Here is a 16,932-nt window from a genome sequence, read left to right on the forward strand (position 1 = left end):
AGTATGTTCTTTTCATCTGACAGAAAGCCTTTGGGCAGAAAATGAAATTCTTGTCAGATTTGCAACTGCCTCTCCCAGATTTAAAAAAAAAAAAAAAAAAAAAGATTAGAAAAACAGTAGCTCTCACAAAATGCTCAGTGATTGCTGCAGCACTTACACGCACTGCTGTCTCCATGTTTATCATTGCATTTTATTTCTGGCTTAAGACAATTTGGATAAGATCACACATCCCCAAAAACCTGAAAACCAAATTGATTGTATGGGGGTGTTCAGCAATAGGAGGGAGAGTTTTCCATAAGGCTTTCTTGTGGGCATTTCTTGCTTGTTCTTCACTGTTTAACAATTACCATCAAATATAACGATGACTGCTAATTTGTTTAGTTCCCCTTGTTGTCACAAGCCTTGCTCCATCAAATGGCAAATGACAGCCTGCACTGATATAATTTACTTCAGCAGTTTCAATATCTTTGTGAGCTGGAGGGAATGTCAGCCAACAAAATGTGTCTGAGGAAAATTTTTCCATGGCACCTTTATAGAAGGGCTCCAACCACAGCTGTCCAGTGATGGATCACCATGCAATTTTGAAAGAGCAGGTATAAAACTGGAGCTTTCTACAGCACATTTTTTGCACGTGCAGTTATGTTTACTGCAGTATGAAATATAAAGCTCCAGAATTATCACCTCTGGGTGGTTACTTCATAACTGCAGACAAAATCAGCCAGTGATTCAAAGAGGCTGTAGGAAAGATCAGGGCACTCTAAGTTTCCTGAAGTCTTGCTTAAGGAAAGCATAGTGTTTTTTACATTTAAGAGAGGAGTAAAAAAACGGTTTTCTTTTCCCATTATAGTAAGACAAAGAAGAAATAAACTTATTCTCTGTCTGAATACTTGTAAGGTATGGAACAGCACCCTCAATTTCTTATCACTTATTTGCTAAATTGTCCATATTGTGTTGTCTATGCACAGTTTAAAAAAAAAATCTGATCCTTTTGCCTATTTGCCCTCTTGCTTTTATGTGGAGAAACAGTAAGGGCAAGGATATACTTAGTTCATAAGAAAAATGAAAAGAGAAATAGAGAACACAACTGGTAAATAATATAAACTACAAACAATGCTGGGTTTGTGTGGATTGACTTGGTTGGGTATCCTGAAGAAAAATCACCTGAAAGCATTGACAAATTGCCACGTAGGGCAAAGAAGAGGAAGAGGAGGAACTTCCAACAGCAACTAATAACTGCTCGAAAACACTTTGGAGGCAGCGTATGTAACTGCCTTTGCCGAATTTGTAGGCAGACATGTTCTCACAAATCACATTCAGTTTAAAAAATTATCAGCTGTAAGAGTCAGGTTTTCTCTCTCTGCTGAAGGCTACTCTTGCAACTGATATAAAGTAACTGCCCATGTGAGTTCTCTTACTACATGCAGAGCAAAATAAATCATTACTGAAGGCAGTAAGAATGTTTGTCTACACCCTTAATCACAGGGGACTATTTAGTGATTCACTAAAATTCCACAAACATCTGAGAGTTAGGATTTTTCATTTCCTGCCACTTCACTATATGCTAGCTGGAGAAGCTACTGTATCCTCTATTCTCACTTTGCTGTTAGTGCTGAAATGTTCAGAGTGCTCAAACTGACTTCTCTTAGAGTACATATCAATACAAGAGATTCACAATTGTTCCAGTTTGAAAAGCGATCTCAGCCCTAGCTCCTGGTATGATGACAAACTGAAGTAGCCAACAACTATGGCATCTGACTGAATGGCTTTGGAGAGAATTCATATGGTGAAGACATTAAGTAAGCCCCACTGGGATTCCTGATACAGGAAAATACCCAAGTACTCAGTACTTCTGTGCTATTGGCAATGAAAAACTTACCTCGCTATTTTGTTTTTTAAATGCTATGGCTCGCGGAAAAACTAACCAAAATACTAAACACTTTTTTATGCTTCCTTTCACAGATTTTTTGTCATTACTGTTGATAAGTTTATTTCTCCAGGAGGTAAGATCTGTCCAATTCCCAGCCTCAGTCAGACAAGTTATTTCAGCTAATGATTAGTCAAGTACTCAGTTCACTGACCTGAATAACTTTTCAGCAGAGTCCCATCATATTTGTCTTAGCTTCATAGGCAATATGACTTCTATTTTCAACTGAGTTCCAGTATTAAGCTTTAAAGTTTGGGTGTTATCTTTTGGTTCCCAAAATGCCAATCCGTTCACTCTTAGTTGTCCGATTTTCCTCACAAGTTTAGTCTTTGTATCATCCAGTGAAGTAAGACAGTACCATACAGTGACATACTATCCTATAGGTACTTTAACAGTACCTTCTTTCATACCATTAGTTTGACAGCCTTTTAGAATATCTATTGACAGCTCCAAAGACTTCTGGCCTACTTCATATATTTTTATTTTATGTGAAACTGCAAGTATGCTGAAATATAAGGTGGATGTTCCATCAGGAACACTTGATCCTTCCAGAGCTCTCCCCAGGAATTCTAAATCTAATTTACTTATTAATTTTTCTACTTATTAATATACCTAATTTCTCTAAATCTAATTAATTTATTTAATCTAGTAGATGTTAGGGAGAAAATTTTTCACTGAGAGGATGGTGAGGCCCTAGCAGAGCTGCCGAAAGAGCTGTGGGTGCCCCATCCCTGGCGGTGTTCAAGGCCAGGTTGGATGGCACTCTGGGCAGCTGAGCTGGTGGGGGGAAGCCCTGCCCACTGCAGGGGGTTGGAACTGCATGGGCTTCAAGTCTTTTCAAATTTAAGCCATTCTATGGTTCTGATTATAACTTAAGTCTCTACTGCTATGCAAAAAGAAATTTGTATTCCTTTATTTACCTTTGATCACTCAATAATTACTGGATTCTGTATTTGCTCTTACTAACAATTTATCTAACTGAGAAAGACTTAATAGACTGCTCAAATACAAAAAGTAACATTTTCTGGAGAAGCAAGGTTTTCCAATTCAGCTGAATGTTCAAAGAATATTTGTTTGAGTCATATCGTTTTAAACAGTATGCGTAATTTTTAATTTGATTTTCTTCCAACTGAGAAACTGATAGAAAATAATGCAGTTAAGTTGCATGAAGGAAAGTACACGTCCTTCTGAGGTGCAACATCCATTTCAAACTCCATCTGGATGCCTAAAAATTATTACCGAACTACAAACAACTACCCTTCTAATTTCCTTGACTCTTTAAACAATTTTCAAATTGTTTTTCTTCTTATCAGCAATTTATTACAGCAGTCTGTAGGAAGTCTACATGAGAATCAGAGACCTCCTGCAGGAGGGAGCACTGAAAGGACATCACAGTCTTCATCTGAGACTGACTCAATTCTGTTTTTTTTTGATGGCGCTGTTTTTTCAATTCAATGTATTTCACCCATTTCTTTCTTTCTTTCTTTCTTTCTTTTTTTAGACTAGATTTTAACTGAAGCTCTAGGCAATGAATTGAAAGACTTTCCTGTTGTTCAAGCCTTACAGATTAAAAAGCTAAGTTTATTTCATGAACTCAGAACACAGCTGCTCATTCCAGAGCTCCATATTAAGAAATAGGTCTGACCAAGGTGCCTGATCCACTGAGACAGGATGACAGAAAGTAGGGGGGTTGGGTTGTCTGATGTGTAGGTGGTGGTACTGGGAGACTAGAGCTCAACTCACTGCTCCTTTTATAGTCAATGGACAGAGAAACATTCCTTTGAAGGGAAAATGAGATCTCAGATGGACTACCTGCCTACTGAACATATCTGTCTTTTTTCATTAATCACAGAAGAATCGTAGAGATTCCACGCTGCAAACTTCAGCATTCAATTAAGTGCCCGAATTGGAACTGACTTTTTTTTTCAAGTAGGTTTCCTGATTTGTTTTTAAACTTGTGCCATAAAGAAGAAGAGAAACTGAGAGTCAAGTATATTATTACTATAAATTCATTAGTGTCAGTGGAAGAATCTTAATTCCATGTAAATCATCTATGTTTTCAAGTACCGTGTCTAGAGAGCTGGAATACAAGATTTTAGCAATACATACCTGGTCAGTGCAGAGCACAGTCCCACTTCCTTTCATGGCCTAAGTGGCAGCCTTTCCTATCCCCTGACAATTAACAGATGACGCTGAGAATGCTCACAAGGACCAAGTCTGGGAAATTCTCCACTTGAAAGTAGAATGAGAGCAGCCTCCCCTCCTTATAAGTCTCTGACTCTGATTTAGGCACTTGCCAGCGTCCTGCTAATGCTCAACTCCAGGTTCTTATTCCTCAGTTAGAAGCAAGACCTATTTCTTTATTTCTCTGTGTAGACAAGAAGTTGTGACTCTAATACAAAAATGGTTCCTGAACATCTTTCAGTCTCAATACAGAAGAAACTCTACAAATTTTCAAAAGGATGAGATATTTTAACCGCAGTTTTGGTAAATCCATGTAAGGAGATCCCTGCTGAATGTCTTTTTACCTACTTTTCATTTACGTGCTTACTTCTGCAGAAATCTCAGAAAGATAATACATTTTAAGACATCTTAAACAGTATCCATACAAATGAATAACTGTACAAAAACAATAGTTACCTTCGAGTGTTTCTCCCTCTCCAGAAAGAGCTTCTCCTGCTCCAGAGGCATACAAGGCAGACACAGTCAGTGCATACCTAGTGGCTTCATCTAAACCTTTCAGCACTTTAGATGTAGTGTCACCTTTCACAGTCAGTTCCTTAGTTTCACCTCCTGCGACTGGTGTGTAAGTTATAAAGTACTGTTGCACTTTGCCAGGAGCAGCACTCCAAGACAGCTTCATTGTTGATGTTGTAGCATCAGAAACTCTCAGATTTCTTGGATTTCCCCGGACTGCTCAACAAAAGATATTGAAAACAAATTGAAGCAAACCTTGTTTCTTGGTTTAGTTTTCAAGTCACCACAACATAGATTTTCATGCTGAAGAAAATAATTCCTGATTAGCCTGCACTAACACTGCTATATTATAATTTTATCATAATCACGGTTGTACAATTCTCTATGCAACTCAACACAAAAATGCCCTATAAAGCTGTTTTTATTCTTTCTGTTTTTCTAGAAAACCACAAACTCAATCCTTGAACACTTATACATACTAGCACTCAAACACATACTCAACTTCAATACACCAAGATCCATGCTGAGGTCACTGACTGCAGTATCAAGTCAAAGATCAGCAATGACGTGTGAAATTAATACCTTATAGTTATCTACAGATTTCTTTTTGACTTTAGCTTTTCTGGCATCTATTAAAATCTCAATGAAGCTTCACCAAATGATCAGGACATTCATGTCTCTGTACTCTTGGGAATTTGTTTAATAATGCATGATACTTGTTAAAAGAACATAAATGTTACGTCTAAGCCAAAGTTTGTGGTACAGTAATAACTTTAGTAAATTATATTCTTCATTTGTTCCTTGCTTCCCATTCAGAAGCACAGACTGGGTGTGAAAATAAACATAATTGGTATTACTGACCACACAATCATGTGGAAAACTAAGTAAACTTAAATGTAGACTCTTTGTCCAAATTACCTTGCCAGAGTTGGTTCTGGAGGTTCAATATACTATATTTGAAAAGCAAATATTGGTTCTGATAAATTCTATTGGCACTGAACATCTAACACCTCTCAATGAGATTTCAGTAATTTTATAATTCTTTGCTCATTCGAGATAATATTTATAGTCAAAAGAGGTCATTCTCTTTTCAGTGTGAATATGTCAACACACAGTAAAGTTTTCTCAAGCATACTATATTCATAGCATTGATTACGTACCTTCATCAGTTTTTGCATATCCATTCAGCGCATTGCCGGGCCCAGACTGATACTCAGCAATAACAGACACTTCATATCTTGTATCTGGAATCAAGTTCTGCAGAGTGGTCGATCTTTCATTTGCTGAGACAGTCACCTGTCTCCTTTCTCCTCCAGTAAGTGGTCTATATACAAGTCTGTACCTTAGAACATTTCCTGGAGCTGGAGTCCAGCCAACCATAAAGCTATCAGTGGTTTCATCTGTTATCCTTAAGTTTCGAGGGGCACCTTTAACTGTTAAAAAGAAGGGAAAAAAAATAATAATAATAATTCATAAGGTGCAATCTCAAATACAATAATTGGCTCACTATCCCAGAAGCTATTAAAAACTGTGGTGTGAGCCATTTAACTTAGTCTAGTCCCTGACAAAATATAAGTCTATAACTCATATGTCATTTCTGAGGTGGATGCATAAAAGCAGAACTTGTCTATCCCAACATACAATAAAATCTAGTGCAGTGCAAGTTGTTAGCATTTTCCTTCAGACAAGTTTTAATTTTTATCATTTGCTATCTAAAGTATAATTCAGCTAACAATGTATGCTAAAGCACTGTTCTTCAGTGTTCAGTTACAGACCTATTAAAAGTGGAGCAATTAACACTCCTAAAGAGAAGAATTTTTTTTTACTAATCAGAAATACAACATTATTTAAAATTATTTACAAGACTTAAGTCAGTGTTAGAGCTATCAGGACCAACTTGCTGCATGGAGAGCTGCTGACCTTTACGTGATTATGGAACTCAGTCTTTTCAGACATGTTAAGATTTCATTAAAATGTATCATTTGCAACATGAGAACGCTGATTATTTTTATTCAAGTTATTCCATCTCCTGTCTCTTACAATCACAAGCCACATATTCTATCAGCGAAGAATTTGTCTTGGAAAAGGAAAGAGTTCTGTGTGGTAAAAACATTCGGACTGGTATAATGGAAATATGCACACCAACAGTGAAATCTGTATCTTCCAAACTTGCCATCCAAACTAAGCAATTTTATAAATGTGTATTTACATCAAACCTAAGAGGAAAATGCAATTAAAAATTTTCCATGCTGCTGCTGCTTTTGCTCATCAAAGGTCACTAATGACAGCATGGAATAAGGAAACAGAGTGGATTGATATCAAAAAAATTTTTTAAAATTAAAAAAAAACCAAAAACAAAAACATGGTTTAGACTAGACTGAGTATCTAACTACTGGAATAGAAAATAAAAGTTACTGTGATCCTTCTCCTTTAAATCAGTGGAAATGCATTTTAGCAACTCTGTCAAGAAAAAAAAAGTACAGCTGCCATGCTTAAATTTACAGCTATTGATTACAAAGTCACACTGACATCAGTGGAAGTTTTGAATCAGTAAGAATTATTGGATTAGATCCATTAGATTCTGATGAAAAACAGCTGAACATAAACCCCTCCAAGCCTATGGTACATAGAATGGAATTTCTGTTAATGTGAGCTGTAGAAAATTACATAGGTACATGCTTGACTTAAAGGCATTAAACTCAACACGCACACATTTCTGCATCAGTCATCCTATGAATACTAAGACTAATATATGCCAGTGAATTTATTATTTACAGCACAACACTTTATTTAAAAATAGGCCATTGCAGAGAAAACAAGCATCCATCCACTTTTCAGAAAAAATAAAATCCAGTCTTAACAATCAAACATTGATATTCTGTTGGCATTTTGTATCTTTATTAAAGGCACTCAGAGACAACAGTATGTATTCTCATCTCACATAACAGTACAGCTTCTCAGCCCTTGCTGGTTGTTTCCCATATACACATTCTCTCAGTGAAGCACATTTTTATTGGAACTATTCATTGGAATTCGACTCTTTTACATCAGAGAACAAAACAGGCCTACCTTCTAAGGTGGTTTCCTCTCCATCTAAAGGAGGGCCATCGCCATCTTCATATTCAGCAATCACACTGACTGCGTAAGTAGTCTCAGGCAGCAAGTTAGTGAGAACTGAGCTAGTACTTGAAGCTGGTACTGAAACAATGAATTCATCTCCACCAATCGCTACTTTATATTTAATGAGATATGACAAAACTTCAGATCCAGCCGCAGACCAGCTCACTTTGAAACTGTCAGATGTTACATCAGAAAAGACCATGTTCTTTGCAGGAACGTAAGCTGTGTGAAAATGAAAACGTGCAGCTAAGACATACTTGCTAGAATATATATTTTTAACACATAATCTCTAAAATCAGTGAAAAATGTCTCTTGATCATTCAACTTATTCTAATTGACAAGATATTTTGTTGTACATGCAACAGATACCATATCTAGTATCTAGTATCTCTCAAATTATACAATGAGTAGAAGCACCAGTGCGGTGATTTCTAGATCAAATGAGAACAGTTCACCTAAAACATAAATATTTTGGAAAATTTAAGAAAGAATGTGATAATCAAACTGGGTTCTCTCTTCTACATGTCTCACGAACAGCAATAACACTTTGCCCTCAGTGGGAACTATGAATCCTAGGGGTTTTTGTTTGTTTGTTTTTTAATGTAGATTAGAAATAGGACAAAATAAATCCCAGTATTTTTTCAGGAATTGAGTCAAAGGGGAAACAAGGAACTTGACATGAGGCACAAACACAAACCTGACATCCTGGGCTTGTTTTGGTAGGCCTAGTCAGCCTAACAGTAGGGATGTTAAGACTGCTTGAGCCCTCTAAAACAAAGGCTGCTTTGCTGGTTTGTTCCTCAAAGCTATCCTGAAACAAAAGGCTTATTTTTAAAGAAAGTGGAGTTTTCAATGCTGGGGACTATTCAACATTAGTGTTCTAATAAACATAAGCAGGGACTCACTGCAAGTGAACTAATCCTAAGTAACTTCAGCTGAACAAAAGCTAGAATTTAGATATTTATTTTTTTTAAATAGTAAACAGTATCCAAGCTTGCCAAGTACGGATACATGTGAAGACTTTCATGCCCTGCTTTATTTCAGACTTCATAGTTAGAGTGAGATTAACGTCACCTAGCATTAGCTGTCTTATATTGCCTTGTTTTAAGCCCATCTTCTTTCCAGCTGGGGAAGACAGAAGGCCAGTTTCTTAGGAATGTTCATCTTACCGTAAAAATTAATCAGATCACCTTCCGGAGATGCCTACATTGCTCCATTGCCTTTAGAATTCTAGAACACAAGCTCTGACTAGCTACTTCACTTTGAACAGTTAAAGAATGAACTTTACTAAGTAACTCTTTTACTGGAGACTTAACTGAAGCTACACTGAGAAGTTCCTTAGCACTTAGGAAGGAGAAAGATATTTCTACTTTTTTTTTTTCCACTCCATTTCTTTATTACTTCCTCCCATTGCTTTTAATATACATCAAAATTACAACCAAACCCCAGCTATTACATTTTTTATTTGTAGATAGTCAATTTCTACAATAATTCTTTTATGTAGCTGCTACAACAACAGGACATTGTTTCACCTTTTTTTCATTGCATTTTCCATATTTTTCTAGGAAATATTTACTCACATTTTTTCCTTATTGCAGCCAGTTCCTGCTCAATCCGTAGGCAGACAGACTGTGTAAGTTCAAATGATATTCTTTGGAAAGCATCAAAATCTTCCACTGTGTAAACATGGGTTTCAGCAGGAGGTGATGCAATTGCTTCTAACTCTGTACGCACTGCATCCTTCACACCAACTGCAAATATTTCTACATCTGCATCCCTCAGCTTTATTGCAGGTTCTTTAAAAGCATCTGATGATTTTCCATCAGTGATAAGAATCATGACTCTTGGCACATTTGGTCTTGATCCTTTGCTGGTAACAAATACTTTCTCCCTCACATATGTCATCGCTTTGCCTGTGTTGGTAGATCCACCTCTGTAGGGGAAGGTGTTAATAGCTTGAATTATGTCTTCCACTCTGTTGTATCTGTTCAAAGAAAACTCCATATGGGGATCTCTGCTGTACTGGACAAGACTTATCTGTACTTTTCGAGGCGATATCTCAAAGCTTTTAACTAACACTTCCAAAAAGGCTCTTACTTTAACAAAATTGGCGATACCAATGCTGTAGGAGCCATCCACTAAAAACACAACATCAGCTTTTACATCCACACCACGTGAGCATTCTGTAAAGAAAAAGAATCACCACTATAAACAGGTATTCAGTAACGATGGTATTTCAATTGCATCTGCAGTCCATGCATTATATCCAGTTGTTTATAAAGGAAATAAACCATTCCAAGTAAAGCTCTTATAAACAGTAAAGGTATGACACTAAAGCAAATATCAGAGGTTCAGACAAAAAGCTCCTGCCTGGAAATAATGCAGTAGTTCTTAACTCACCCACTTGAACTTTGACTTGCTGTGTTTTTTCCATTATAGTTATGGGCTCACTGGGGGTCAGTCCTTTCATTGCATAAACATTAATTTGATACTCTGTGTCTGGAGAGAGATCTTTAACATTCAGAGCAGTAGTCTGAGGACCCACACTCAGCACATGTTGTTTTCCACCAGTTATCATTGGGATGAACTGTATCCGATAGCCAGTTATTTGGCTTGTGGATGGATCCCAAGTGATCCTAACAGATTTTGAGGAGATCTGAGTGGCTACTAAATTTGAAGCAGGCTCCACCACTGAAATAAATTGAAAGTAAACCCAAATTATTAATTGCAATTATAAACAGATTTATTTGTACATTTTTATTTCCTAAATAAATTCAGTCATCCTTGCTTAATCTTTACTTAAAAATCACACCTATTTTTAGCATAAACAAACATAACTGAATTACAGGAAATTTCATGAGGGGCATCAGAGAGAAGGTAAAAATATAAAGAGCGCATTTGTGGAACCAGTTTAGTGAAGATCCAGAAGAAATGTTCTTCTCCTCTAAGCCTATTTCAGTCAGAAGTGAAAGCAACACCCAAAAGAACACAGCAAAGGGTCTGAAAAAATGCAGACCTGAGCATATTATCGTGACAGCAGAGTCATCCTGCTACCATTTTGTACAAAAAATAACTACTTATTCAGAATCTTACACAGACAGAAAACTGCAGTGATACAGCTTGATGTCTGGTTTTTTTCAGGATTCTTCAATTTATTATTTAACATTTAACATTAATATTCTGCTCCTACATCAACCAGATTTTTCCTTTTCATACATTTGCTCCATAGAAGTGAAGCTGGTGTTCAAAATGAGTGTAGGAGCCTCTGATAACTGATCATCATTTTGTTGCCCCTGAAACTACAGAATGATGGAGCTATTCCAAAGGTACTGCATTACATTTTGTCCTCCTGTATTTAAATGCACAGAGCTGAAACCTATTTTTCTCACTTGCTAAATGAGGCAATGGATCAAACTCAAAAAAAAACAAAAAAAAAACAAAGCAAAGCAAGCACAGCTAGTCTGCTTACACACACACATCAGAATGAGCTGACAACAGTAAATGCATTTACAAAAGTATCTCACCTTCTTCTCCACTAACCAGTTCACCCAGCTGTTCATCCACTCCAGAGCACACCTGCAATATAATTTCATTCTGTATATCTACAATTCCATCAAAATTAGCCACGTTGAACACATGTTTCAGTGAAGGCTGAGATGCAATTAGCTTGAGTTCTTTTGCATCTGCTGCTTTGATTCCTGGAAGTCACAATAGACAGGACCATGTTAAGTGGCTGTAAAATACAAACACCTGTGAATGCACTGATAGAGTATCAGAATATATTGAGGTAAAGTTGAGTTAAATTCAGTTCTCTCTAATGTCATTATCAATAACCATACTACTAAATATCTAAATGCAATGTAACACTCCATTTTCAACTTAAGAAAATAATATGATAAGGCTAAGGGTCAAACTCTATTTATCAGCCTTCTTAGTCTCCACATAGGAGCTACAAAACTACTAGCGAGTTAACACAACTCGTATGTTCCATTCTGAAGGTTACAAATGCCCATTTCAAGGCACACATATATGAAAAGATGGATATAGCACAACTTCAAAACCAGAATCTGCAAAACGTATAACTTACTGCTTTAGGAAAGCTAATCTCTCATTCATCAAAAACATACCTAAAGAAAAAACTTCAACTCCTATGTTGCGAAGCTCTCTTGCAGGAATTTCAACTTCATCTTGAGCTTTTCCATCCGTAATGACAATTGCTACTTTGGGAAAGCCTTTTCTTGCTCCAGCTGACTCAGTGAAAGTGTTTTTAACCAGATAATCAATAGCTTCACCTGAAAAAAAGACAAGTTGTATTTTTATTAGGCATGAACGAACTAAGATTTAAAGCAAATTTAAAATAAGAATTATATGCTGCATAAACACATATGAGGGAAATCTATACCTGTCATTGTGTTGCCACCTTTATAAGGTATCCTTTTAATTGCATCAAGAAGATCACTTCTTCTGAAATACTGATTTAAATTGAACTCTGTTCTTGTATCTGAACTGTATTGAACAACTCCAACTCTTGTCTTTTCTTCCCCAATGTCGAAAGCTGACACAAGGGCAACCATGAAGTCCAGAATATATCTGAAGTTGTTTCTCCCTACACTCCATGAACCATCTACCAGGAAAACTAAATCTGTCATTGCACTTATGGAGCATTCTGGAACACACACGCACATACAAAACAAACAAACAAAAAACTGTTAGCAGATGTGCAATTGTATTCTTACAAATCAGTGAGAAACATCTGAGAGAAATAGTGAATAAAAGATAAAATGAACAGATTTTTAATAGACTCATATTATTCTCTGGAATTATTTTACTTAGAGAAGCATTATTCACCTAGGTGAAGACAAGGGACTTTTAGCTGCCATTAACACAATGGAACTGTCAGATACAAAATCAGTTTTAAGATACCTCTCACTATTTCACAAGATCTGTTATCCCACAGCAGATGCTCACTTACACATAAAATTTTTTGAAACAGAATTCCTCAGAATTTCTCAGGTTGGAAAAGACCTTGAAGATCATCATGTCCAACCACAACCAAACCATACTACCCTAACTCTAATTCTAGGTAGCTTTAACTTTATTGCTAAGTAACAAAGGAACACAGCTTAACTTTGTAAGGCCATGAAACTAAATCTCACTAAATCTGCAAAGCATCTACTAGACAAAATACAAGACACACTGATAGACAAAACATCTTACTTTGTATTTGAGCTTCAACCTTCTTTTCCTCTGGTATGCCCGGACCACCTGTCTGAACTGCACAAAATACAACATAGGTAGGATTAATAAAGGAAATTAGGTTAATTTGTTAAAATAAAAATTAAAAAAAAAACATGTAAGGAATTAGGGGCACAAATCTGACAAGCCTCAGAAACTGAATGCAGAAAGGCAAGTTATAACTGCATCACAAGTAATTGAAGAATTGACAACATAGCATTCAGGACAATACAAAATACAAAAAATGTAATAATTTGGAACTCACACATTTCCAAGTAATATCCCCCAAATCAACCACAGAATCATAGAATTCACTGCAACATGCACAGATGAAATACAAGTATTGCTCCTCACTAACACACTAGGAAACTCATCGTAAGTAATTTTCCTGTGGTTGTTTGGGCAGCTTGAGGCATGTGACAAAACATGCCATTGAAGAAGGTCTTCAATGTGTCTGTGGTTAACTTAAAATTATTAACTATACACGATACAAGTCTATACAAGTCTATATTTGATTTTTATGTATATAATGTCACATTTTGTTGTTTAATGAAAATAATTTTGTGGGTTTTTTCTTCACGGAAGTCCAGACAGATTCATTTCTTAACTCAAGCCAATTACAGCTTTCCCTTTGAATGCGGACGCAGTTAATAGGAAGTAGGCCCAGTTCAACAAAACCAGAGGGCTCCTGCAAAGAACTCTGTATGAGATGTCAGAAACAGTATATCCAAGCATCCTTTCATCTTTGATCCTGTGAAGAATTAATGAAAAAAAAAAAAAAAAGACGCTTTTTGTGCAGCTACATCTGATCTGAGTTTAGGTATGTGCCAATATTTTGTTGAGGAACTGGAATAAAGCCAAGTTCTGTAAATGACTGGTCAGTTCTGCTATTCAGTTTTCTAACTGGTAGACATCAGGCTCTATACGAGTCAGCAGTATGCCCTGGCAGCAAAGGCAGCAAACCACATTTGGGAATGCATTAAACACAGCAGAGCCAGCCTGTCAAAAGAGGGGGATTTTGCTGCTTAGTTTAGCACTAGTGCAGCCTCATTTTGAATATATGGGGTTCTGGGCTCCACAATATGAAAATGATGTTAAGATACATGAAAGTGTCCAAAGAAGGACCAGGAATCTGGTCAACGGGTTGGAAGGAGTGTCCTGTGAGAAGCTGAGGACACTTTGATTGTCTAATGTGGAGAAAAGAAGGCTGAGAGGTAAGCCCATTACTCTCTGCAGCTCCAAAGGAAAGCAGAGGGAGGTGGTGGCCTCTGCTCCTTATAAATGATTGCAGGACACACAGGAACGGCTCAAAGCTGCACCTGGGGAGGTTCAGACTGTACAGGAAAAATGTATTTACTGTGGTCAGATACTGAGATAGGCTTCCTTGCAAGGTAGTTTGATGCCCCATACCAGACAAATGTCAATAAGCATTTGGACAATGCCCTCAATAACGCGATTTAACTTTTGGTTAGCCCTGAACTGGTCAGGCAGTTGCACTCAATTATCTTCAAAAGTCCTTCCGAACTACTCTATAGTATTCTATTCTCTTCCATAAGTTGTATTACATATACTTACTTGTTAGTTGGCCAAAAACAGGCAGACTCTCCTCTACCTCATCATATGAAGCTATTGATACAACATACTCTATATCAGGTATAAGATCTGATAAGACAGTTTGGGTTGTGCTAGGTGAAAGAGTAAATTCTTTAGTCGGTCCATCTGCAACAAATATATAAAACAGTTAATGCAGTGTTTAAATCCAGTAATATCAATGGCAAGATTATTTAAAAAAATACAACAGAGAATAATCTATCTAAACATCCAATGACAATTTTACAATGATACAATTCTGCTTTCCTTAAGTATTTTGAAATATGAAACTTCCAATTAAGTTGTTTTCAGTACTGAAAAAATTACTGAAATGTTTAATAAATTCCAGGAAATTTGAAATTTAAAATTGTGGTTTAACTCCACAGGTGGCTCAGCACTACACTGCTTTTTGCTCACTCTCCCCACTTCCCAGTGGGATGGGTAAGAGAATTGGGAAAAAAACTAAGTAGAACTTGTGAGTTGAGAAAAAAAAATTACTAAGAAGAGAAAAAGAAAAGGATAATAATTTTGACAAATATGCATAACAAGTGATGCACAAGCAATTGCTCACCACCACCCAACCAATGCTGAGGTAGCCCCCTGAGCAGTAAAAGATAGCAAGATGTACTCCTACCCACTTCAAAACTCTTTCCTCATGATGTCATATGGTATGAAATATCACTTCTGTCAGTTTAAGTCAGCTGTCCTAATTCTGTTCCCTTCCAGCTCCTTGGGCCCTTCACTATGAATAGCCCTGGCTCTGTACTGCTCAGCAGCAACTATAAACCTCAGCGTGTTATCAATATTATTTTTCTCCAAGAACAAAATATAGCATCATACCAGATACCTGGAAGAAAGCAATTTCATTTCAGCTGAGACTAAGACAAAAATATACATACAAAATGTACTATAATTTAACAAATTATGGTCCAGTTCCAATCCAGATTCTCACAGATTATTTCTCAAAGTGAAACAGAATAACAAGTGTCTTACACAACCATTATTATGGCCATGTTATGGAAGTTACATGACATCACTGCATCGTTATCTGACACATGTAATACTTCCTTTGGGAGACGGGCTTGAAAGAAGACCAATACAATTCCCTAACTTTAAGGTAAAGGCATAAAGGGGGAACACAGTGAGGACTTTACCTTCTTGTTCCTTGCAAAGGAAAAGAAACCAAAACTTATTAATTGCAGTCCACACATGGTAAATACTAAGGAAAGAAATACTCTAATTAGGAACAGTCTCTGCTCTTTTGTGTATGCCCTTTGCTGCTACTCAATCTTCAGAAAGACGTCACTCACTGTTTTCATACCTAACTTGGATACAAGTAAAAAAAGTACTCAGGTTTTCCAAAAACCAAGTAATAAAATTTTATTGAACTCACCATTTGTAGGAACCACAGTTATCCTGTAACCCACTATTTCATCTGGTGGCCTTTTCCATGACATTTGAACATTATGTTCATCTATAATTGTAAAATTCAAGTCTGACGGTGGATTAACTGCAAAAGATTTATACCAGGTGGACGTTTAAACATTTGAACAATCTTTGGCAAATGAAAAAATAAAATAATGTTGAGCAAAGCTTACTAAAATTGTCTTTGCATAAATTTGTTTCCAACAAATATAAAGATATGTTGTTGGAAAAAGAGTAAAACAAAAGCTGACAAAATATGACACAACATCAAAGAGTATACGCGTTACAGAGGACAGCACAGAATGTACGTTTCTTGAGTTGCCAAGACATTCAAGAATGGCCAGCAAAATCAAGCACAATAGAAAACACATTTGGATACATATACAATGAGTTCACAGATAATCACCACATATGCAAACATTTCACATAACAATTAAAAGGAATTTCTGTACATGCTGGGTGCAATCCGTACAAGCATGCCAAATCACAACCTGCTCACAATACCAAGAGATCATTTAGAACACTGAGAGAACACAGTACTCTTCTTAATTAGACATCAAAGAATTGATCCGCTTTTGAGCATAGTCTCTGCACAGCCATATTTCTTATCAATTTCACTGAATCTAGAAACTTGGCAGAGAAAAAAAATTTTAAGAATACAGGGAAAACAAATTGGCCATTTGTTCAAATTGGCTCAGTAAAACAATTTCTGCTAGGGTCTAGATAAGAATATGCATGTAAAATGTATATCAGTAATAATGATATACTGATGTATCATTTTATTTCAGAATAGGGAGAGCTCCACCCCTTGGTTCCTAGAAGCCTCTACAGTGACATACTTTGCATATGGCTGCAAAGAATGGAGGAACTAAGGGTGGATAAACGAGGTTAGTAATGGTTGGAATTTGTTGACATATTTGAGCCGACGTGAGAGCTCATAA

At 36.6% G+C, this 16,932-nt stretch overlaps 2 protein-coding genes across 8 annotated transcripts in view; one reads left to right on the forward strand and one right to left on the reverse strand.

The window, feature by feature from the left end:
• The window catches only part of MYO6 (myosin VI), a 770,453-nt gene that overhangs the window by 389,299 nt on the left and 364,222 nt on the right, over nt 1-16,932 (forward strand). The window lies entirely within an intron of this gene.
• COL12A1 (collagen type XII alpha 1 chain) overlaps nt 1-16,932 on the reverse strand; it is a 101,116-nt gene that overhangs the window by 74,060 nt on the left and 10,124 nt on the right. For 6 of the 7 annotated variants that reach the window (XM_048935640.1, XM_048935639.1, XM_048935643.1 and 3 more), the window contains 11 exons: nt 15,960-16,076; nt 14,552-14,695; nt 12,959-13,015; nt 12,144-12,407; nt 11,869-12,033; nt 11,266-11,439; nt 10,142-10,432; nt 9,322-9,924; nt 7,691-7,963; nt 5,782-6,054; nt 4,565-4,837 (listed from right to left, as the gene is read on the reverse strand). The exons of the other annotated variant lie outside the window; for it this stretch is intronic. In XM_048935640.1, the coding sequence (XP_048791597.1) occupies nt 4,565-4,837; nt 5,782-6,054; nt 7,691-7,963; nt 9,322-9,924; nt 10,142-10,432; nt 11,266-11,439; nt 11,869-12,033; nt 12,144-12,407; nt 12,959-13,015; nt 14,552-14,695; nt 15,960-16,076 (2,634 nt within the window). The remainder of the gene's footprint in view (nt 1-4,564; nt 4,838-5,781; nt 6,055-7,690; nt 7,964-9,321; nt 9,925-10,141; nt 10,433-11,265; nt 11,440-11,868; nt 12,034-12,143; nt 12,408-12,958; nt 13,016-14,551; nt 14,696-15,959; nt 16,077-16,932) is intronic. 7 annotated transcript variants of the gene reach the window in all.

The sequence above is a fragment of the Lagopus muta genome, chromosome 2, assembly GCF_023343835.1.
Source record: "Lagopus muta isolate bLagMut1 chromosome 2, bLagMut1 primary, whole genome shotgun sequence".
NCBI lineage: Eukaryota > Metazoa > Chordata > Aves > Galliformes > Phasianidae > Lagopus > Lagopus muta.